Source organism: Tursiops truncatus, chromosome 7 (genome assembly GCF_011762595.2).
Source record: "Tursiops truncatus isolate mTurTru1 chromosome 7, mTurTru1.mat.Y, whole genome shotgun sequence".
Lineage (NCBI taxonomy): Eukaryota > Metazoa > Chordata > Mammalia > Artiodactyla > Delphinidae > Tursiops > Tursiops truncatus.
In genome coordinates, this window is record NC_047040.1 from 97,178,685 (window position 1) to 97,201,823 (window position 23,139).

Below are 23,139 nucleotides of genomic sequence, written 5' to 3' on the forward strand. Positions count from 1 at the left end.
TTAGTTGAAAAGTTGATTAATTAGAATTAATTTTTAAAAGGTTGACAGGTTTTGTTTTGTTTCTTTCCCTCTCAAGACTTTAAAGATGTTATTTCATTCTCTTCTGGCTTATGTAGTTTCTGACATGAATTCTACTGTCAGTTTTATCTTTGTTCTGTAAAGTATCTTTTTTCTCAGTTGCTTTTAAGATTTTTGTCTTTATCACTGATATTCAGTAGTTTGATTATGATGAGCCTAAATGTCGTTTCCCTATGTTGGTTCCGGTTGAGGTTCATTGAGTCTCTTGGGTTTGGGGTTTATAGTTTTTTATCAAATATGTACATTTTTGGTTATTACTTCACATAATTTTTTCCCCTTTCTCTCTTTTCTTTCCTTCTGGGGCTCCAGTTATACATATTTAGACCGTTTCATATTGACATCCAGGTCACTGATGGTCTATCTCTTTAAGTCTTTTTTCTCTATGTGTTTTATTTTGGATAATTTATTTTGTAATGTTTAAAAATTCACTGACCTTTCTTCCTGCTACATCTCATAGCTCTGCTAATCTGCTATTGATTCTGTATAGTGTATTTTTAAATTTAAATACAGTTTTTCCTGTCTACAATTTCCATTTGTTTTTTTTATTATTTTATTATTTCCTAATTATGTTCAAATTTTACTTTATATCTTTGTACATAGTTGTGACATCTACAATATTTTTAAGTTCTTGTTTAATTTCATTACCTCTCATTACCGTGTCTGTTTCTGTTGATTAATTTCTCTCTTGAATGTGGATCATATTGTCCTCCTTCTTTTCATGCCTGGCGGTGATTTTTAATTGGATGCCGGAGATTGTAAATTTTACATTGTTGAGTACTAGATTTCATTGTATTCCTGTAAAGACTGTTGTTCTTTATTTTGAGGTGCCTTTAAGTTACTTGCAGATTATTTTCATTTTTCAAGGCTTCCTTTTATGTTTTGTTATGACGAATTCAAGGGAACCTTTTTTCTGGGAATAATTTAGCCTCACGACTATGGCTTGACCCTTCTTAGGACTGTACCGTGTGGTCCATGTTTTGGGAGGCCTATCCTCTCTGGATGGTGGAAATACAAACTATTTTCAGCCTTACGTGAGCTCATGAGATGATTCAACCTACTGCTTCATAGTCATTGCTTCTCTGACCTCATGCATTTCACCTCATGCATGTGAAAGTTAATACACAGCGGAAGACTATAGCGAAACCTCTGCTGTTATCATTTCTTTGCAGTACATAGCCCTGCAAGTTCTAGCTGCCTAGACAGCCCCTTCCCTACCCCACCCACACGCCTGTGTTTACCTCTTCTTGAATTCAGCAGGCCCTCCAGACTCTGTTCATGTTTCTTCTCTCAGTGTTTCAGTCTGGAAACCGTCACCGGGCAGTTGGCTACAGAGATTATAGAGCTCGCTTCATTTGTTTTCCTTGAGTCAGAGATCAAGTTTTATGTTGCCTATTGTCTAATGTCTGAAAACAATGGTTAACAGTATATGCTGTTCCTGTTACAGTTAGTCATTAATGGACAGAAGCAAATATCTCTCTATATTTTTGCCCATATTCATATCCTTTGGTCTGTTGGATTTCATTACTCCTTTATTATCTTCCTGTAGAAACAACCATGGAATACTGGAGAGTGGAGAGTGGCAGCTGAAATGGAAAGATAGGCTCATATCTGCTTCAGCCTTCTCTTCACCCATATTTCAGCTACAGTCACATAAAAGAAAAATAAATGATCCTTGAATATCCACTTAAAATAGATTAACTTATATTAATTAAAATTCTGAGCCAAGCAAGTAAGGCATGTTAAAGTGAATTTTTTATTTAAAGTTTCAGGGTATGAAGACTTAAGCTTTTTTCCTTTCCACATACAATTTGAAAAATCATTAACATTGAATAAATATAGAGACAAATGGAGAAAAACATCTATGAGCTTTAAATTCTTATCTTTCTGGGGTCTTTTATTAAATATCTATAATTACAGAATATAATATAAGAAATATAATATAATAAAAGAAAACTAAAATAATTTGTAATTTTAGAGTATATAAAATTTTAATTAAAAAAAATAGGTTAGGGACTTCCCTGGTGGTGCGGTGGTGAAGAACCCGCCTGCCAATGCAGGGCACATGGGTTCCCTGGTCTGGGAAGATCCCACATGCCATGGAGCAGCTAAGCCTGTGCACTACCACTACTGAGGCTGCACTCTAGAGCCCACGAGCCACAACTACTGAGCCCACAAGCCACAACTACTGAGCCCGCATGCCACAACTACTGAAGCCCATGTGCCTAGAGCCCGTGCTCCACAACAAGAGAAGCCACCGCAGTGAGAAGTCCATGCACCGCAATGAAGAGTAACCCCCTCTTGCCGCAACTAGAGAAGAAAGCCCGTACCCAGCAACAAAGACCCAACGCAGCCAAAAATAAATAAATAAAATTTTAAAAAATAAATAAATAAAATAGGTTAATAATACATAGGAGGACTTCCCTGGTGGTGCAGTGGTTAAGAATCCACCTGCCAATGCAGGGGACACGGCTTTGAGCCCTGGCCCGGGAAGATCCCACATGCCGCGGAGCAACCAAGCCCATGTGCCACAACTATTGAGCCTGAGAGCCACAACTGCTGAGCCCGTGTGCCACAACTACTGAAGCCCACATGCCTAGAGCCCGTGCTCCACAACAAGAGAAGCCACCGCAATGAGAAGCCCATGCACCACAACAAAGAGTAGCCCCCGCTGGCCGCAACTAGAGAAAGCCGCGCAGTAACAAAGAACCAAAGCAGCCAAAAATAAATAAAATAAATAAATTTAATAATACGTAGGATGCTTTACCTCTTGTAAACATCTTTAATAAATTTTTTATGTGTTGCTAAATTGATAGATCTGAATCTCCTCATGCTTCTCTGTTTTTCTATGTTTCCTACCAAGGAAAGCTGTTTTGACTCTCTTCCTGCAGCAGCTTATCTCCAGTTTATTTTCCTTCCTCCCTTCCCTCAACTTGCCTTATCAAAGCAGATGTTATCCAGGCAGGTAAAATGGAGAGCAGAGGCAGTTGTCCATATAATTCAGCAAACCCGATATGGAATTTTAGAGATTTAGAGAGACAGATGTACCCATGATAGCCATCTGTGTCTATCAGATTCACCAGATAATTGTTCAGCTTCTCACTTCCTTTTGGCAGGGCAGATAGAGATGGAGTGAAGCTAAGAGAGAGGGTAGATCATCGAACAGATACAAGGACAACCTTTTAGGATAAATATGCTGTATCTTCTCTAAGGGGAAATTGTGACTTACTAATTTTGGGAATGTGATCTGAGAATGTAATAAGTGTGTGAACCAAGGAGAATCAGTAAACATCATTTGTTTAGACCTTTAATATGCCTTTCATAAGCACCAGCACGAAAGTGGATTAAAAGAAGATACAAGCAAATAGCTAGATTATCATTAGATCGGGGAAAAAAGTTGAGGATAGAGCAATTTTGTCATGGATACAGAATGAGCAGGGATAACAGGAAACAAAAGGGAGAGATAAATTGGCATTTCTTCAATTAGCAAAATGATGGACACAGATCAGGGCTGGAACCATAGTTGGTCTACATTTTTATGGTACTCTAGAAAGTTTTGCTAATAAAATTAAGGGCTTTCTTTTTTCCAATTAGAAAAATAGCTGAGGAGGACAAGACTTGACATATGGATAGGAAAGTGTTTAAGTGGTAATCATCACTCTGTGAGGAATTGGGAGGAATCTATGTTGTATTCTCATCAACGAGGACTTTGACCTGGAAGTGGTGACTCCCAAAACAAGATGTAGCCATCTGGGATCCAAGTCTGTTCCTAGACCAGCTGACCAAGTCAAGCAAATACTAGTTTTTAAACTGTAGTGATCACGTTAGCCTACTCTTATATATCACAGTAAATATCACGTACAAATCTCACCACTGTTTTACAAAACAGGCATAGTGGCATAGCAAGACATGAAGGAGTTATGTGAAGGTCTCAAGATTTTTCAGTCTAGAAGAATAAGAGTCTAGAGATAATTATTAAAATTTGTAAAATCAGGAAGGGTTTGGAAAGTTGCATAACAAATCTCAGAATACTAGACCAAGAGCCGTCCCCCACACCTTTGAAGAGGTCGTCTTAGTGTCAATCACAAGACGAAGCACATATTAGAGCGAACCTAAGGAATTTTTTCCTCAGGGTTTATACCAGATGAATAATTACATAAATTTAAGGAGGATTTCTATGAATTCGTGGTCTGCATGGGCATTTGGAACATATTTCTGACCTTTTCCAGTCTATATCCTTAAGTCACATCCCACTACAATATTTTATGTGATGCTACCACTGTCAGACAGAATATTGGGTTAACAGGATATCAACCCAGTCTGAGGTGACATGTCTTTTATATTGGTTTAAATAACTTGTCCTTCACCTTGACAAAGGAGTTTTATGATCTGCTTTTTTCTTTTTAAAAATTTTTGTCATATTAACTCCCTTCATTTTTTTCTCATATTTATTCCCTATGTACCAGTGTACCAGACCCCCAAAGTTCCAGTCTTCCTTTATGTCAAAGAGAACACAAGGGTTAGAAAATAAATTTACATTCTCCTATCTAGTTTTCAAATCTCAGAAAGCTTAAATCCAGTTTGAACTTCTGAGTATTTACATGCATATTCTGAAGCTATCAAATTGAATTTACTCGTCCAGAAGGTCATCTTAATGCCACAGTCAAAAGTTACCCGATGTTTGTGAATAAATAGCCAATATAGTCATTTTGGACTACTTTAACAAAACCACAGGGTAAGCTTAGAATGAATAACCCACATTTAATTGATGTGGCTTTGGCAACAGACTTAGTTTTTCTTAGCTTATTTCAGCCATACAGATGAAGAGAAAGATGTGCAAATAAAGAGATCTGTTCTCCCATCTGTAGTTAAGCTTCTATTGCCAGTACCACACATAGCTTAAGATGTTTAGGAACCTGGAGAGAACTCATACAAAGACTTATTTCCACGACCAATTGCATTATAGGAAAGTATGCCAGTTAGTAATACGGTATGACTACTAAACACCCATGAGTTGCTCTTTCTGGCTGGTGAATTGTGTTGAGTCCTCATTCAACACAATTTGAAATTTATTTGGCTGAAAATTTGTAGGTATGACTAAAGGTCTCAAAGTAAAAATGAGCTTGGGTTTTAAAGTTTTCCATTTTCCTAGGATTTACGATTGTGGAAGAGGGGAAAAAAACAGTGATTACTGAAGCAGTTTGTTTGAATATATAAGAGAGGGTAGATCATTGCACAGAAGCAAGTGTAACCTTTTAGGATAGACTGAAAATCAGAGCTTACTAATTTGGGAATATTCCCTGAGAATGTAGCAAGTCTGTGAACAAAGGATAATTAGTAAACATCATTTGCTGAAGCTTTTTAAAAAGCCTTTCCGGTGCCTATTCCAAAATGGATTTCTTGGGAAAATGGACTCCATCTTTTCTATACATGAGGCAGCTTGCAACCAACTCCAAGTACTTTGCTGCACGTTTATAATCGTTCAATAACGATGTGATCAAGTAACCCCCAAGGAAATGGTTGCCACATGGTACTTGCTTAGGAAATAACTGGGGCAGTTGTTTAGTGAAATGTACGCAGGTGCTGCAGTAGAACACTGACCACACAGGGGAAGTTTGGTTTGTCTTCGATTCCAGACAGTGTGTGTATTATGTACCTGCAGGGGCCCTCACCTCTCCTTGACAACCCCTTCTGGAAACTTACAGAGTACCTACTTTGTAACGAGCATTATTACCAATGAGCTATGATTATATGATGTCAGGATCGTTTAAAAATTCCCTTGTTGTGACACAGCCAGCAGGTAGCCAAGCAGATCGTCAAGCCTAGTCTTTCCAACTCTGAAGCCTATTGTCTTCGCTTCATTCTTCTGAATATTTAGATGAACTTGGAACTCAAGTCGGGTTTGCTTAAGCCTGTCCTATATAATAATCTCTATGGACAGATACACTAATAATACCAAGAGTTTTGGTTTATACATTTAAGCAATTAAAGATTTGTGAGATAGGATCCGTGAAAAAAAAATTGAGATACTTTAATCTGTAGAAGACTGAGGAAAAAATGAGTTAGTGGCCTTTCCCAAACACTCAAAATCAGTGCTAATACAGATTGCAGTAACTTGGAAATTTATATTAACTGAAGCAGTGCTGGAAATAAGCTTTTCCCTTTGCAGCTATTTTAAATATAGTGTTACAATGTAAATGAATAGTGTAAAACAAATTTGGAAGATGCAAGAAGCCAATCAAGAGAACAAGTTGTTTAAAAGAGAAAAACCTCACTGTTTTGTGTAAGGACATATAAGAAGTCCCTGAGTAATCTCATCTGTTCACTACAAATGGCTCCCAGGAACTTGCCTCTGTGATAACTTGGTTCTTGTGCTACTATGCGTGCTGATGTTAAACGTGATGCCGGCACTCAGCTTGGCATCTACACTCCCTGAGGATGAGAGCAGGAGGAATGAGGCCAGACCTGGGACCTTCCAGCCCAGTGATGCTTTGAGGTAGGGGCGGGCGCCAAGGCGGATACTAAAGCCACATTCCCTGCACTATCCTTCGTCTTGGTCACTGACCCTTGCTCTAAGGGCTTGGAAGTATTAAGAAACCTGTCTTTAAAATATTCAATAATTCTGAATGATCTTATCCCCCCTGGCTATCTGAATTAATGAAGTCTGGCTGTATGAGAACTATAGCTGCACAGAAAAAGGAAGTCAGCTCTTTTCTCTGGTTGCTGAAGTGAGAACAAAAAAAACAGCAGATTGGGATTTCAAAAGGAAAAGTTCATATTCAATTTAATTTCAGGAAGAATTTTCTAAAGATGAGAGCTTATTTCATCCACCTATTTTTTCATTACACTCCGTGCTAGCTATGTGTCAGGCTCTGTGCTGAGCGTGGGTGATGGCGAATAAATCAGGCACTCTCTCAGCCTATAGTTATCATCAGCTCTATTAGCATATAATTGCCATTCTGTAGAAAAAGGCGATGTAGAGTCAGGAACAGGCTTACGTGGGAATTCTGAAGAGATGGATAAAAACCAATCTGCCCCCAGGCTGCTAGCAGTCTAATAACACTTATTTTGAGAATTGCTGCCATTTTCTGAATAATAGCTGTGTACCTGTTCCAGGCATCGTGCTATGTTTATTATGTGCTATGTAGCTAGTCCTCAGAGCGCCCCTGTGATGGAGGTTATATAATCTGATTTTCATATGAGGAACCTAAAGCCACCTGCTGGGGCACCTGGTCCAGGAGCAGAGGGCTGATGCTCGCTGATGAGCTGAGTGGGGATTTTGTATTGCACATCCTGAGTTAACAGTTGAAAAACCCCTGGTTGAATTGTTTCTCCAAAATGTCTTCTCTGCCACCATCCCACGCAGAACGTCCCCAATCTGGGCTGCCCTGCTCACCCTCCGCTGACTCATCCCCCCCACCCCACCCCAGGCACAATAAATCCCTCTTTACTGAAGCTCTGAGGCCAGACAGTATTCCTAACACAACACTCTCAACATTCCTTCCAAAAAAGAAGGACCTAAAAATTCTCCTGTCAGCTGCTAACAGACTACAAGGCTGTCCATCTCCTTTCCTGCTGGAGGTATGCAAGATAATGCATCCAAGGGACAGGAAAAGAAGGTCCCGAGTCCATTCTGTAAGGAAGAGATTCCCTACCATGCTGACATGCCCTGAACGGACCCCAGGTGTGCTGAGATGTTGAGCCCTCAGCTCTCAGGTAGCCGGGGGTCCTGGGGCAGCTGGTGTGTTCCTCAGTGAGCTGTATGTGTGTATTTGCTACGTGTGCCAGAACTTTAAAAGGACTGGGAAGCACTGCTGTAAGTCATCCCATGAAACATCTGGGGCTTGGTGGTGGTGATAAGTGAGAGAACTTACCTTAAGACACAGAAGGCAGATGGGATGACGAGAAGTCATCAGGGTAGGAGAAGTCATTAGTGACCTTGAAAGAGTGAAACCCGCTGGTCCGTCTTGTGATCCAACCCTTGAACTCATTAGCAAGGCCCTGTTGACAGGTGTTCTCACAGTCACGACGTGAACTTGAACATGTTGTGAGGTCAGAACTGAGTCAACTCATTGTGGATGCAAGGCTGGCTTGTCCCTTTGAACTTTAATCTTTATCACGGCCATACAATTATTTTGTGAGTTCTTATAATCCCCTGAGAAAAGAAACTGACTTCAAAAGTACAATATCTAACACTTTTTCAGATTACAGTATTTTTATGAACTGTAAGAAACTTACAGTGCCTGAAAGAAACTACATAAAGAAGGTGTCAGCATTTTCAGTATAAACTCTATTTCCAAAGGTTTATGCATTCTGGAGAAATTTGCTTGAGGGGGAAACTTGGCATATGGTGTCTGAGTTCCTGACTGTCCATACCTCATTTCGTAGGTATTACAAGTGAGTCCTTCAAATTCACTGCATTTGGCATCTGTAATTTTTAGAAATAAAAAGGTGGCTTTAATAACAGGTGATTTCTGTGCTTAATGTCAGTGCACACAATTCTTAGAGGATCAAAGAACTCAGGAATACCAGAAGTCCTGTTTTATAGCTTCTGATTATGACAGTATCGTGGAGGGAAAGAAGGGAAAAGAAAATAATATAAAGGGACAGATGCCAAGAAATGCTGGTGTCCTCAGAAGGGCACCAGAGTTAGACCTCCTCTATCTTTCTTCCTACCCCAGATTTCTCCCTGCCCTGTTTCCTGCCTGGTGTTACAGGCCAGGCCAACGTACATGGGCTTTAGTGTCTGGGGCCTTGCCCCAGAAAAATCACTGAAAAGGTTGCCAAGAATCCTACTTTGCTTTTTGAGTCTCCATTTGAAGGGGCTGGATTAACTCATAAAATACCTATAGGGGAGAGAGTTCTTAGACAAAGCCAAAAAAATATTTCCCTTGCAGGCAATGCCTATCACCAGGGCCAGAGAGATGAGATAAATGCCAGAAAAACCCTGGCATGGGAGTCTACAGATGCGATCGATCCAAGAGGGTGGGGGAAGACGTACCGGACAACTGTGGTTCTCGGGAACCGTGGAACTGTTAACTCCGTCCTCAGGATGGGAGGTATGGGAACCAGCTGGAATTCAGGGCCAGCACCAGTTCCATAGGAGAAGCTGGGCGCACTGGCCAGAGGCGGGGGGCCCTTCTGGGCACTCTCAGCTCACAAGGGTGCCTCAATGGCTGCTGACAGAGCAGACTCCACTTCTGGATTTACCTGAACTTTTTGGCAGAATCAGTATAACTTGGTGGCTGAGAGCGTGGTCTCTGTATTTATGTAAGTCTGGATTCAAATCCAAGGCTCTTTATTTACAGCGTACAGCCTTGGACAAGTTACCTTTTTGAGCCATGATTTCTCATTTGTGAATGGCAATGATAGTTCTTACCCTTTGAGGTTGAGAGGATGAAGGGATGATACAAAGAAAGCAGTGAACTTCTGGCTGCAGCCAAACTTGATGATCCATTTTCACAAAAGGAAAAGAACCCCTAATGTTGCCATGTTGAGCATTCTTCTGTTCAGAGGTAGGCGTCCTGGAGATGCTGGGAGGAAATTATTATGGCAGGCAGCCTGGGGCACGTAGGGACTGACACATCTGTTACATCCCATGAATCTTTGATCCCCATCCCTGAAGACTGGGTCGATTCCGATCCACTTACTCCTGTGTGAGACTGAAATAGTTCAGACATTTAGAATTGCCCCCAGTACAACATATGGACATTGTCAAATATGAGGCGTGTCGTATGTCTAGGCTAACATGAAGGAAGGACACCAAATTCTGAATAAGAAGATCTTGCTTTTCTGGCATTGCCTTCCCATGCAAACAGCTGATTATTTCTCCAAAAGGCTGTTTTGTAGCAATTGAGTCGGCTTAATTGAGGAGAAAATGAATAGAGAAGATAATGAATAATCTCGGAAGCTGGTTGAGAGGAGAGCTGACCAGGTGGAGGCCCTGAAATGAATGGAACTAAAACTTAGCCCTTGTGGTTCTGGGAAAGATCTCAGACTATAGCCACGTGACTCAGGGCCCCTGGAGTCCACGGTCAGTCTTTGAGATCAGATGGCGTGTGAGATGGCTAAGTGGCATCATACTGGAGAAAGGGTATCTGTATCTTCCTACTAAATGTCCCTTTGGAGACTGAATCCTCTCTTTTGATAGGGACTTCATCTTTCTAGTGCTTCTAAAGCCAAGGACCAAAGCTACTAGAACCTATAAAAGCTAACTCTGTACCCACCCCCACCCCTTTGTTTTCACCTGAGTATTAGGAATTTCCCAGAATTCTAGTACTCAGAGCAGAGACGTTTTGAGGAGAAAGGTAGGGGAATGGTCAAATTCTGAAGTTCAGATACTAATTGGTGAGCATCAAATGAGATTGTGTGAGAAAGGTACTTAAGGATAAACTATTTACCTGTCAGATATCTACTGAAATCTAATAAATATACCTAGTGTTTTTTTATACGTCATCATTCATGATTTCTTTCATTCAGCTATCCTGCGGTGTGCTAGGCGTCATTCTAAATTCAAGAGATTCCACAGTGAACGTATCTTTATTCTCACAGAAACTCTATAAGGAACCTGAGCCCTTGAGGGGTTAAGGATCTTATGTGGAGGGCTCTCACAATTAGTTATTAGCAGAGACCAGACTCCCATGCACCACTGAAATGTTAGCTGTCGAGCCTCTTGATACAAAGATCACAACATAGTCTATTATATTCCCCACCATGCCTAACACGGTGTTGTTGTGCCTCTTCCCCAGTCCTAGACTGATAAGATGCTAATGCAAACTTTACTAAGGCTGTTTCGCTCTAAGATTATCGTGTAAACAGGAGACTTTTGGGTGACAAGCGGATCTTGGAAGCTGTCTCATTGGCTTAGATAAACTACACCACATTTCAGGAATTCATTCTGTGATAATTTTTTCAGATATTGTATTTTTCTTGCATATAAAACGTTTTGAAGATGAGATGTAATTGGCAGAATATGTCACACATATGGTGAAATCAACTCGGTTTGTTTTAGGGAATAGTGGGAGCCCTGGGTATGACAAGAAGTCCGGAGAGTACTGATGAGCTTTGTCATTACATGAAGGCAGATGGAAAGACAGAAAGTGGCCCTATGACCTTCTCTGTGAGACCTCAGATGGCAGTTGAGTCAGAGGAAGCCCACATGATAAGTGATGTACCTTTGGGGATGACCCTTATAGTCTGTGAATTACTTGTCCTCACAGTCAAATGGAGAGGCCAGAGACTTAGTTAACTGCTGGCGGATGGTAATTCACGTAAGAGATGCACAACTGCCTTTGTTAGGGCATCACTTCAATGTGTTACGTGTGCTCATTACTCATCTTATTTCAGTTAATAAATGTTACCTAATTGATTGAAGTCATATGATTCCCAATTGAAATAAGGGTGATCAAAAATAATTTTTGGTCTCCAATGAGCGTTCTTTTACCCTTATAACTCTAGAGAACCATGTACTTTGTATGTACACGTGACTCTTGCTGCCAGTAATGGCTAACCTTCTTACTCCGTATTATGTTAAGGGAATATTTCCGTGTTCAATCAGATGTCTGTTTCATGCCACTCCCTGGAAATCTACTACAGCCGTACGAGTGTTTCTTCCTTCTAGATATCCCCTTTCCTCCAGACCAGATCCAAATGCCCATGATCCTTTTCTCCTTTTACGTGAGCAGTCTCTAATTCTCACTATGTTACTCTGTCTAGAAACGAACTGCCAGATGAGGACACTGGACAGTGGGATTGGAACCTTCCCGCTCCCAGACTCAGGAAACCGCTCAGCGGGACGGCACCTGTGCCAAGCAGACTCCCCCGATGACACTGAGCCCCTCCTGTCTCTCCAGCCAGCCCTTTGTGCAGCTTCTTCCATAAGAGCCCAGACCCTTGAACGAGAAGTGCCTTCCTCTGCAGACAGCCGGGGATCTAAAGACAACGCCATTGTTCATTCCACGTCCGACCCCATCATGACTGCCAGAGGGATGCGACCTCTTCAGAGTCGCCTCCCCAAGCCAGCCTCCTCAGGTAAAATGCCTGTCACCTTCCAAATGAGATTGTTTGCTCACTAGAATCATGCACTTGCTGACAAAGATGGAGAACAGGCAGCAGAAAAGATTTCCACCAGGAGGTCAGTCAGTGACCTCTGCCCAGTGGAAATGTAGATGCATGAAATCCCCTTATGTCCTCAACCAAAACATAAAAAGAAAACAAGTATTAAGCATCATCTACTCTCAGTATTATTTAAGGAGTGTACACACACATAAAGGAGACAAGCACGTTGTTAGCACTGGTAGATGGATATATAAATTGGTAAAGAAAAAACCATACAACGTAGACTTCAGATTTTGTCTTTTAAAACTTAACTCTGAGTATAGACCAATCTAGGCCCAAGACATAAATTTAGCTGAAATGTTGTTTGCCCTCTCACAGAAACATATGTCTTCTGACATATTCCTATCCCGTTCAAATGTATTTATACGTTGAGCTATAAAAAACGTAGTTTGATATATTAGCAGTAGATTGTCTGTTAACTACAGTGGGATGGAGGGAGCCTTCCCACTGAGAAGTACCATCCTTTGCTGCAGTCGATGGAAACAAGCTTTCATGATTAAAGATAGGGCCAGGCTAAGGGTCAAAGTTTTTTCACTGTTCCCTCAAGATTAAAAATATTTATTGCAGTTCAGGATGACACGAAATAATTTTTAACTTGTGCGCCTCATGGTGCGTTTATGACACGCCTAAGCCTATGAACTAGAATTCTAAAGACTTTCATTTAGGATTTGCTGATGAGAAAGCGACCACAAGTAGAGATTATACCATGGGCTTCTGAGAAATTAGCAAAGAAGACTTTTCATTAAACATCTGTGAGTCAATGTGATTGGGTTATTCCCATGGCTGAGTTCTTCCTCCATACAGTAATACTGACTGCCATGAATGTTTCATCACAAACTTCTGCTTATTTCCAGCCAAGGCTACATTTGAAAACGCTGGGACATATATTATTTTTGAAATAAATGTACTGTTATTTAATGACACAGCCTCCAGAGATTCAGGGGCGAAATTGTAGTTATGGATTATGTGCTCCATGCCTGACTGGTCACATGTGTGACCTCAATTCAGCGGCAGGCGCCGAGCAGACTCCATGATTAAACACCGTCATTATAACAAATTGAATAGGAACGGCAAGCCTTGAATTGCTTCATAAGAAGGGGACAGGAAGGAGATTGTTCTGATCTTGCTGCTAATATCCAGCGCACCGGTTATCTTAGTTTTGTGTCTTAATTAGATTGTCGTGAAGAGTTGTAAAAAAAAAAAAGTAGTATACGGTAGAGAGTGAGGTCAACACACTGCAGGACATTTTTGTGCCGTCCATCCCGAAGCTTCCTGTCTACCTTAAGATGTTGTCACTGCGGGTCAGAGGCAGGGCTGGCTTTCCAAGGCTTTTCTCTTTTCTGTGGCCATTGGTTACTCATTTTAAATATTAAGGAATGGAGATCTAGTTGGAACAAAAGGAAAGTGGGGGCTCCCCTGGTGGCGCAGTGGTTGAGAGTCCTCCTGCTGATGCAGGGGACACGGGTCTGTGCCCCGGTCTGGGAGGATCCCACATGCCGCGGAACGGCTGGGCCCGTGAGCCATGGCCGCTGAGCCTGCACGTCTGGAGCCTGTGCTTCGCAACGGGAGAGGCCACAACAGTGAGAGGCCCACATACTGCAAAAAAAAAAGAAAAAGAGAAAAAGAAAAGAAAAAAAGGAAAGTGGTTTTGAGCAGTCAATTCCTGGTTAATATATGCATTTGAATTAGTTATTTTCTTATCCCCGTATCAAAGATGGAAGGAAATGTACAGACCTCCCAGAGCTGATGAAAATACATTACCTCACTTCTGCTCACAAGCAAAATGCTGTTGAAAGGCTTTCACAGCCTGTCCTGTTGACAATCACTGAGGCTGAAGGATAATGACAGCAATTCTCCTTTCTGACATGAGGAAAGACTACACTCTGCAGGTTAATCTGCTATTATGGGTAATGGAGACATTTTAATCATTCTCTGCTAATCGCACCCTTGGCTACTTACAATGTAATCCATGGGCCAAGAGCAGCCCCTGGGAGCTTGTCATAGATGCCAGCTCTCAGACCCTGCTCCAGACCTACCAAATCAGAACCTGCAGTGGAACAAAAGCCTGGCCGAGGTATATGCACATATGAGTTTGAGACTGCCCGGCAAGATCTTGAAGGGCCTCTGAGCAGTTTCGCAAACCACCTTATTCAGAATGACCTTCATAAGTTTCCTAGGAAAATCAGGGTTCCCTGATCAAACATGTTTGGGAAAGACTGTGGATTCACCTCCTCCCTTTGGAAATTATGAAAATCCCCATTAGCATAATGAAGGCTCCGAGAAGTCCTCTAAAACAGAAGCTTGTTTGTTATTTGACGTACAACACTGTTTGAGGAATGATCAGCGTTTCCCAAGCAGTTTGCCCACTGAACCCTTTCTAACATGAAAAATTTGTCAACATTTTTTGGAAAAGTGGTCCAAGCACAGTTTGCATTTTGGACTCCAAGGTGGACATCCTCCAAAGATACACGTAATTATGCAGACATTTCTGTTCGCACAGACTTGCAGGGGACAGAATGTTGGGAAACCAAGCTGTTACCATGTTTAGACCCTTCGGATTATTTCTGACTGTCTCCCCTACCCTCATCCCTAAACTTGTAAAGAGTTGAAGAAAGCTTGTTGTGATTTCATGTACATTTCCTCATTTAGGAAAAATCAATTCCCAAATGCAGAGTGAAGCCAGGCCAAGGCCTCAGACTTGTTCATCGTTCAAATATGCTGAAAACACAACGGCGGTGGAGAGCAAGCCACTTCTAGCCTGGCGGGGGGACAGCGCTGCTGCGGAGACCCAGGTAAGGAGAGTCGACAGGAGGGCACCCCTCCGCCTAATTGTCCCGAGTGTGAAAAATGACCTCCTTAACCACTTCTGTGATAGGTTTTAGTGTTAAGTCAGATTTGTTGTGGGATTAGTGCATAAAGACCAAGGCTCTCCTTTCTTCCTGAATTATTAAGTAACACTGTGAGTTCTTGTAATTCAAATGATTCCATCCATCTGCACCCCAGCTCTTGAGGTAAGGATGCTCTGCCCTGAGTAGACATTGTGGAACGGCCGTTCACTCTCCCAAGCCCTAAGAGCACCGCTTAGAATGATTCAATGATATTTTTTCATTATCAGTTACTTGGTCTTTTACCTTGCTCCTGTGAAACCAGTAAAGCAGGTATAATTATTTTCCCTTTTGGCATGAAGAAACTAAAGCCTGGAGTGGTCAGGTGACTTGCCGGGGTCAGGGAGACGTGTGTTTCTTCAATCCCCATCATTTTTGCTGGGGATTCTTCATCCGCCCTGAGATGGCAAGCACACAGGCCTCCTGAAGTGTGATTGGACCTGGGGAGGAGCTCGGGGCTCCGGGAGTCTTGGGTCCTCCCTGGGTGCTATGTGGTAGTCCCTCCTCAGTGCCCTCCCGCTTACCTGTTCCAACTAATTACTTGGGCCGTATTCAGCCTGTTCACGATTTCTCAGCTTGCCCTTGGGCTGGTCCACTTCGGTGTCTTTGGTGGTACCTGTAGTGAGAAGAGTGGGAGAAAGGACATTAGGATCAATTACCTGAGCTTCCCGGCCCTTCCTTGGCCCTTGCTGCTTCTGCTGCCTTGGCTCTCCCAATCCCGGCATGAGGGGGCCCTATCACTATCTCTACTAGGGTTGCTACCCAACCTTGATGACGAAATACCCAGATCAGCCCACATCTGAGATGCCCCACAGCCAGACTGGTAGAGCCTTCTTTCAGTCTTTAGCACCTCAGTATGGAAATGGTACCCTGGACAAGTAGGCGAAGCGATCCCCTGGGCCTACAGCCCTGATGTACAGCAGAGGACAGCAGCTCCAGAGATGCTGGACCACGGTCAAGGTCCAAGCAAAAGTTACTGGGACACTGACGTCAGAACTCAGCCCTCTGGATTCCATGTCCAGCGCTCAGAACAAGGGTCTGAAAGGAGTAAACCGGTGTATTCTATCATGACTTAACTGTTAAGTGTTAGGGTTTTCTCAGTTTTCCCCACAGCAGTAGTTCCCTACACGAGCAGACATCGGGATCAGCTGGAGGGTGGCGCACCTTGCTGCTCTCCACACATACCCAGTGTCCTGTGTGGCACAGATGGGGGGAGATCCAAACACTTCTACTAAATTCCCCGGTGATGACGGTGCTGCCGGTCCACAGGGCACACTTGGAGAAGCACTCTTTCAAGAACTCTGTGCTTGATTTGGGGACCAACACATTGAGAAAATCCTAGGAGACATCCAGAGTTGGAGGGGGAAACAGTTCAGAAACAACAGGTGGCGATAGTGGCAAAGGACTCAAGCAATTCCAAGGAGAAAAAAAAGAGAAAAGAGAGAGAAAGAGAAAGGGAATTCCTCAGTGCTGGCCAGGAGGGAGCTACCCGCTCTATGTGCGATGGCAGGGCACTCCTCACCCAACATTCATGTTCCCCGACACACACAGCTCTCCGGGGTCCCCTTCATCCTCCTGCACTAGCTTTGCGCATTGGAAGTCCTGCCCTGACTTGTAAGAGTCACAACTGTGGCTTGGAACTCACAACTCTGCTTCACTGACCGCCAGGGAAGGCAAGTTTAAAGTAAGAGTGAGCTTTATATTTCCAGTTCCAAGCACAGTGCCTGGTTCCATTTGTGTCTGTTGAATAGAGGAATGAAAAAATGCATCTCGTCATACCCAGCATCCTGCTGGAACTCTAGACATGGGGCTCTCTTGGGACCACTGCTATAAACTTGTCATCCTTCACAAACATCATCCTTGCTAGACCACCTCCTGTATAGAGCTCTGTACCCCCAGAACCTAGACCACCACGTAGCACAGAGTGGGTACTAAGGTGCTTAGCACAGCATCTTTTGAATGGGTAGATGAATGATTCAGTGAATGAAGGAATAAAGGAAATAAGTAACTGCTTGAATTTGTAACCCCAGCTGGGGGGGCTTACATCCTAAAATGTGTTTTTATGATTTCCAACCAAACGGCACCCTCCCAAACAGGATTGACGTTAGAGACGCATCCCATACATCTGTGCCTGAACTCTCTGGGATCGGTGTGGCATAATCGGCTCTCATAGGGCAGCCTGCAAACATATAAACGAGAGCCCCAAATGCTCTTGATTCTGCACACAAGGGTTGCGGTCTTAGATATCAGTGTTCTGCTTGTGTGCACGGCAGGAAGAACCATCCATATGGTATCAGCAACCTCCACAATTCCTGAACTTGGTGTTACTGCCACACCTGTAACATCCTCTTGGGCCAGGCTGTGTGTGCATGTGAGTAAGCGGGAAGACCAAGTCCCCTGACCTGTGACCTGTCAGTAGATTCAAGGATTATGTATAAGCCCGTAGGCAGGCAGTTGTGTTCCTGCCTAAAGCCTCCTGTCCTTTTAGGCGCTGGACTAAAATTAGGTATTGGGTAAACATTTATTCTCTTGTTCCCAAGGTTGATTATTGTCATACCCTCTGATACTTGAAAGCCAATGGTGAGATCAGCTAAATAAATAAGCCAAAAAATAAAATAAAAATAAATAAATAAATAAGCCATTAGGCCTGGGACAGCAGCTCTAATTGGCACTTGAGAAAAATAAGGCCCCATAAAAGCAGTGTACAAAATGCAGAGCGGGTAACTGTGGGGACTGTCCTGTGACTGGGACGCAATGGCAGCGTGTGGTCAATGGCTTCATCAGTGCAGGTCCATATCTGCGGCTCTGGTAACTGAGCAGAATTCACCAGCTCCGCGTGAGGCAGACTGACGGACCAGGCAGGCTGGGGGTGGGGCAGCGGGAATGCGATTCTGTGCACACACCAACAGCCAGGTACGAACATCCTCACAGGATGGTCTGCCCATTTTGACTAGCGTGAATAATCTTAACGGTCTCATGTTACTCATTTAGGACAAGGTACCCAGAATGTGTGCGTACTCTGCCAGCGGTGGCAGTGGTAGTGACAGTGACCCCGACTATGGAAATAATGGTTTTGGAGCTGGAAGGGGCAAGTTAGTGAAAGCGATGAAGAGCGCCACCCCAGGTAATGCACGCCGGGGCCCCGGGACACTCGGGGCTCCTGTCTCTCGGGAAGCTGTCCGTCACGCCTTTCACTGGGCTCTGTCTCCACCCCGCTTTGATTTTACATCTCAGTTCCATGTCTCTCCCGAGATCTAATTTTCTGGTACTTATGGAAGATTGTCTACATGCATCAATTTGCTTTCTGGTATTATCTTAATGACATTGCAGTGCGGTCTGTAAGGATTTTATTTCCAATCTGGCGTCTCCCAAAAAGTCTCCGGTGGAGTTATCTCCATAATGAAGGAATGACTATAAAGATAACTTGGTTCTTAATTACATACTTCGGCAAGTTAAGTCATCCAGTGAGCCATGGATGGGGTGTTCCCAGGCTCTCTGCTCATATCCTGCTCTGTAACTCTAGACCCGTTACCCATGTCATTATGAGCACGTCTGTTTATACGAGGTTCAAACTTTCTCACATTATTTTTATTTGAAAGAGAATTGGCAGTAGAAAAACCATCATCCCGAGGCATTTAAAAATATATATATTCAGATGGCATTTCCTTACAGATACAAGAGGACAGATGATCCCCTAACACAAAATGTGGTCTAGGATCTGCTCTTCTTCTAATCCGCTCTAGATTATCTGACATATTTTAATGATACAATGGAGAATCATTCTTTTTGTACTAATCAGCTTTTCTCAAATACTAATGTGGCAATTATGTGATGAAACCGTGACTTTCCTTTTTAAAACAAGCCTGATGTGTTGCTTTTGAAAAAAACGTAATCTAGCAACCCTGTGTGTTTCCGGTTTTCCAAGAGTCTTGACGTTTGTGATACCTGGTGGTAACATAGGTGTGTAAGGATAGTCATTAACCTGAGCCTCCTCTCTGTTGCTTGCGTCCTACAAGTCACCAGAGAAGCAGGACAGATGGGTGAATCCTGCAAAGGCTTACCAAGAGGAAAGTGGAGAATACCCCCTGGTGTTTTAGTTAGACTGTTGTCCTTGTTTGCTCTCGGGGCTGCGTCAGCGTCCCTCTGGTTGTGACAGATAAGGGGAAGGAGAGTTAATTATCATGGGTCCTTCCCCCTGAAGACGCCTAGGCCAGGCCAGCTCCCTAGTCCAGCTCTTACCCTGAACTTAACATGGGTCCACAGTGAAGAATAACCTTACCTCATTGACCCTCAACTGCTCCTCCGGCTCTAAAACTCCATTCATTTATTGAACAAATACTTATAAAAAGCCTCCTCTGGGCTAGCTTTCCAGCAGTGAGTAAATGGACGAAGATCTCTGCCAGACAGTAAAAAAAAAATGGGTAGAATAAGCTAGTAAATGTATATAGTTTCTTGAAAGGAGATATGGAAAAGACAGGTTGAGCAGGGTAGGACGGGAAAGCAGGGCTGCTCCTGAGTGGTGGTTGGGTGGGAGCGGATGTTAAAATTTAAATAGAGGGCTTCCCTGGTGGCGCAGTGGTTGAGAGTCCGCCTGCCGATGCAGGGGACACGGGTTCGTGCCCCGGTCCGGGAAGATCCCACATGCCACGGAGCGGCTGGGCCCGTGAGCCATGGCCGCTGAGCCCGCGCGTCCGGAGTCTGTGCTCCACAACGGGAGAGGCCACGACAGTGAGAGGCCCACGTACCACAAAAAAAAAAAAAAAAAAAAAAAGATTTAAATAGAGCAGTCAGAGCAAGTCTCCCTGAGAAGTTGGTGTTTGAGCAGACATGTGGTGGAGGGAAGGGAGTGAGCCCCTGGAGGATACCTGGGGGGAGCGCGTGGCCTTGAGACAGCAGCAGCGGGCAGCCAGTGTGGCCGTGGTAGAGGGGGGATGTTGCAGGACGGGGAGGTGAGGTCCAGTAAACGGAAAAGGAGCCAGAGCTCTCGTACGGCCTTGCTTACCCTTCTGAGGTCTTTGCTTCTCCCCTGAGAGCCACGCATGGGGGCCTTTGGACATCTCTGAGCACAGGAGAGGCATGATCTGAGATGTTTTCAAAGGACCACTCTGGCTGCCATGTCGTGAAGACTGAAGAAGCAAGATCGACTAAGAGACAGTGACACTCATCCAGGCAAGATGTGTTAGTGGCTGGGACCAGGGTGGTAACAGTGAAAGCAGTGGGCAGCATGAGCTAATAGAACTCTCTGCAGCGAAAGGAGTGTTGTGTCTCGGCCCTGTCCAATACCGTAGCCATCACCCAGCCATGGCTTAGGAGCTCTTGCGATGTGGCTAGTGTAAGGGACTGAATTTCTAAATTTAATTTTTGCTGTCGTTTCCCTAAGAGTTCCATTTTCCTCTCTTTTAATTTGTTTTTATTTCAATTAACTTTCAATATTAGTAGCCAGATTTGGGTCACTGTACAACACAAGGAGAGACAATGGTCTCATTCCAGTTCTAATTAAAAATACAACATGAATCACTGATCGCTTGGAGATGGGGGTGAAAGAAAAAGCAGGGTCAAGGATGGTTGCCAGGTGGCGTCCTAGAAGGGACAGAGCTCTGCCCACTGCAGTGGAGAAGGCTGAGGTCGGGGGAAGCAGAGTGGTAATCGATGCTAAGTTCGAGGTGCCCATTGAGCAAGCGGAGGTGTGAGTAGTGTGAGTCTGGAGTTGGGCAGGTCAGGTCTCGTCTGGAGAGGTAACTGGAGTGTCAGCGTGTCGATGGCATCTAAGGCCCTGGGTCCAGCTGAGATCAGAGGAGGACAGAGTGCTGACAGAGAGAGGACCTCGCCCTCCCAAGTGTAAAGGTCGTGGAGAAGAGAAAGAACCAGCAAAGGAGACTGGGTAGGAACCAGCAGTGAGCGGGGCAGAGGAGAATGTGACGTCTCAGAAGCCAAGTGGAAAAAGTATGTCAAGGAGGAATTCCACGATTCCATATGCTACTTGCTAAAAGGAGGGACACAGTCTTCGTAGACCCGTCTCTCACACTGGTAGTGGGGTTCCAGGGGTGGGGGAAGGAAGTGGGGATGGGGAAGGAGGGACGGTCTAAAGGCAGTTTGAAAACATCCTGAAAAAGGAAACAAGATTAAGACAAATTGTCTGACTCTGAATGGGGGCGTACCTGAGGATGAGAGAAATCACTTTAGGGTTCAGAGTTTTAGCCCAGCTTGTTTAAACGAGTTGTGCAGAGCAAGAAGGGATATGCATTCGGTGATGGCTACGGATCCTGGTGAACAGTGAACTTGCTCTTTTACCTTTTTTTTCTATCCCCCTGCAAACTGAAGTGAGTCTCAGCCTCAGGTTTTTTTCTGTCTGTCCTCACTGTGTTCATCCTCTTCCCTCCAACCAGAGCAAATCCCTGTTTGAGAGGAGCAGGCTTCTTTCATGCTATTGCTTTAGCCTCTGTGCACGTGGTGCTTCTTGGGATAAGGTGCAGAGTAACCCTGGAAGCAGCGCAACCAGCAAGAAGAGCCTTCCCTCTAGCCAGGCATCTGCCCTCTGTCTTTAAACATGGACTTGTTGCCAGAACTCTGTCATCTGCCCACCCTGCCCGATCCAGCTACCCCCCAGCCCTGGCTGATGTCAGTGCTGCCAGGAAGGGAAAACGCGTGCAGACGGCTGGCGTGCCCGTGGGTGTGTGCTGGCTTCCAGCAAGCCTGGGGAGGGACGTTCAGGGTCGATGCAGCACCGGTAACTTTTTGGATGTAGGCAAAGTTGATAAGAAAAGAAAAGAGCAACAATTAAGAGAAAAACACTAAAAGGAGTACATGCCTTTGGGTGTGCAGTAGAGATTTTCTCCCCTTTGGAGTCAGGATTTTGCCTTGCTTTCGTCACCTGTGCACGTAAAGTGAGATTGCCCCCTAGCCCCGAGCCGCCCCGCCCCCCACACCCCCCCTCCCCGAGCCCATTCCCTCTTTAAGTAAAAAGGTTTTGTAATAGAGGTCCCCAACCTGCAGGATGGAATGTGCCAGTAGATCTTAAAGCCTTAGTGGATGTTCTCCAAGCTAGTTGGCCTTTCTGAAACACAGCCTCTCTCCCTGGTTCCCTGAAATTCCCCTCAGGTAGGGGAGGGTACCTGCCATTGGCAATCTGTCCTCCGAGGCTTCTAGGAAATGGACACTCAGTGGCCTCGACCTCTTACGCAAAAGAATCCTGCCTTCCAAAACCCTGCCTAAGGGCTCATAATGCACTCAGGTGAAGACACGTCTTTCCTTTCATGGTTGGTTTCTTTAGAGTGACTCTGAAATGTGTTTAGAAAGGCCAGAGTGTTAGCAGAGAGGCAGCGGTGGGAGCAGGTTTTAGCAGCTGGGTAGGTGGCGCAGCAGGTGAGGGGGTGGGTGGAGTGAGTCTGTGGCTTTGTTTCCATGGAGCTGCCACTCCAAATTGCCAGGCTAGACATAACAAATACTCCTGCCCCTTTCCTGCAGGTGGAGCCTGGGAGAAGGCAGGAGCAAGGGACAGAGGTGGGAAGGGGAAGGAGAGAGAGAGAGCAAACCAGGGCCAGAATGTAGAATAGGGAAGACCCAGTGGACGTGCAGCGATGAAGCCCCGGCGGGGCGGGGAGTCTCAGCCCTGACTGAAGGCCCTGGACCTGGTTGGCAAAAGGTGAATGAGCCATTTCTAACCAAGGCTGCTCCCCCAAGCTTCTGATTCATCCATCTGGCTGCCCACCACCATCACCTACCCTGCCAGGTACCTCAAGGGGCCAAAATCCAAGCTCGAACCTCTCTTTTTCCCTGTAGAAACGCCTGCCTTCCCGGCTCTCTGTCTTCTCATTCGTGTTCAGCACTTAGCACAGGGCCTGGCACATCATAGGTGTGGAATAAATGGTAAACAACATCATAAGTGTTGGAAAAAAATGCAACACAGGACTGGTTAAGGCTTTGGTTAACCTCATGCAACATTCATCATCCATTTGGGCCTTTCCTCGTCCAGAGAAAGAAAGACCCAGAGCCGCCGCCTACAGAGAGAAATTCTATAAGGACATGTCTCCTTCTCTGTATGGCTCTGCTAGAGAAATTGCTG

The 23,139-nt window shown here is 44.3% G+C and overlaps 1 protein-coding gene across 8 annotated transcripts in view; it reads left to right on the plus strand.

Moving 5' to 3' along the window:
- The window catches only part of NCKAP5 (NCK associated protein 5), a 1,063,199-nt gene that overhangs the window by 1,004,378 nt on the left and 35,682 nt on the right, over window positions 1-23,139 (plus strand). For 5 of the 8 annotated variants that reach the window (XM_033860244.2, XM_033860243.2, XM_033860245.2 and 2 more), the window contains 2 exons: window positions 11,791-12,105; window positions 14,842-14,984. In XM_033860244.2, coding sequence (XP_033716135.1) covers window positions 11,791-12,105; window positions 14,842-14,984 — 458 coding nt within the window. Of the gene's footprint in view, window positions 1-1,624; window positions 2,980-11,790; window positions 12,106-14,841; window positions 14,985-18,068; window positions 18,202-23,139 lie in introns of those variants that run through there. The other 3 variants (XM_033860246.2, XM_073807770.1, XM_033860248.2) reach the window with 3 other exon arrangements.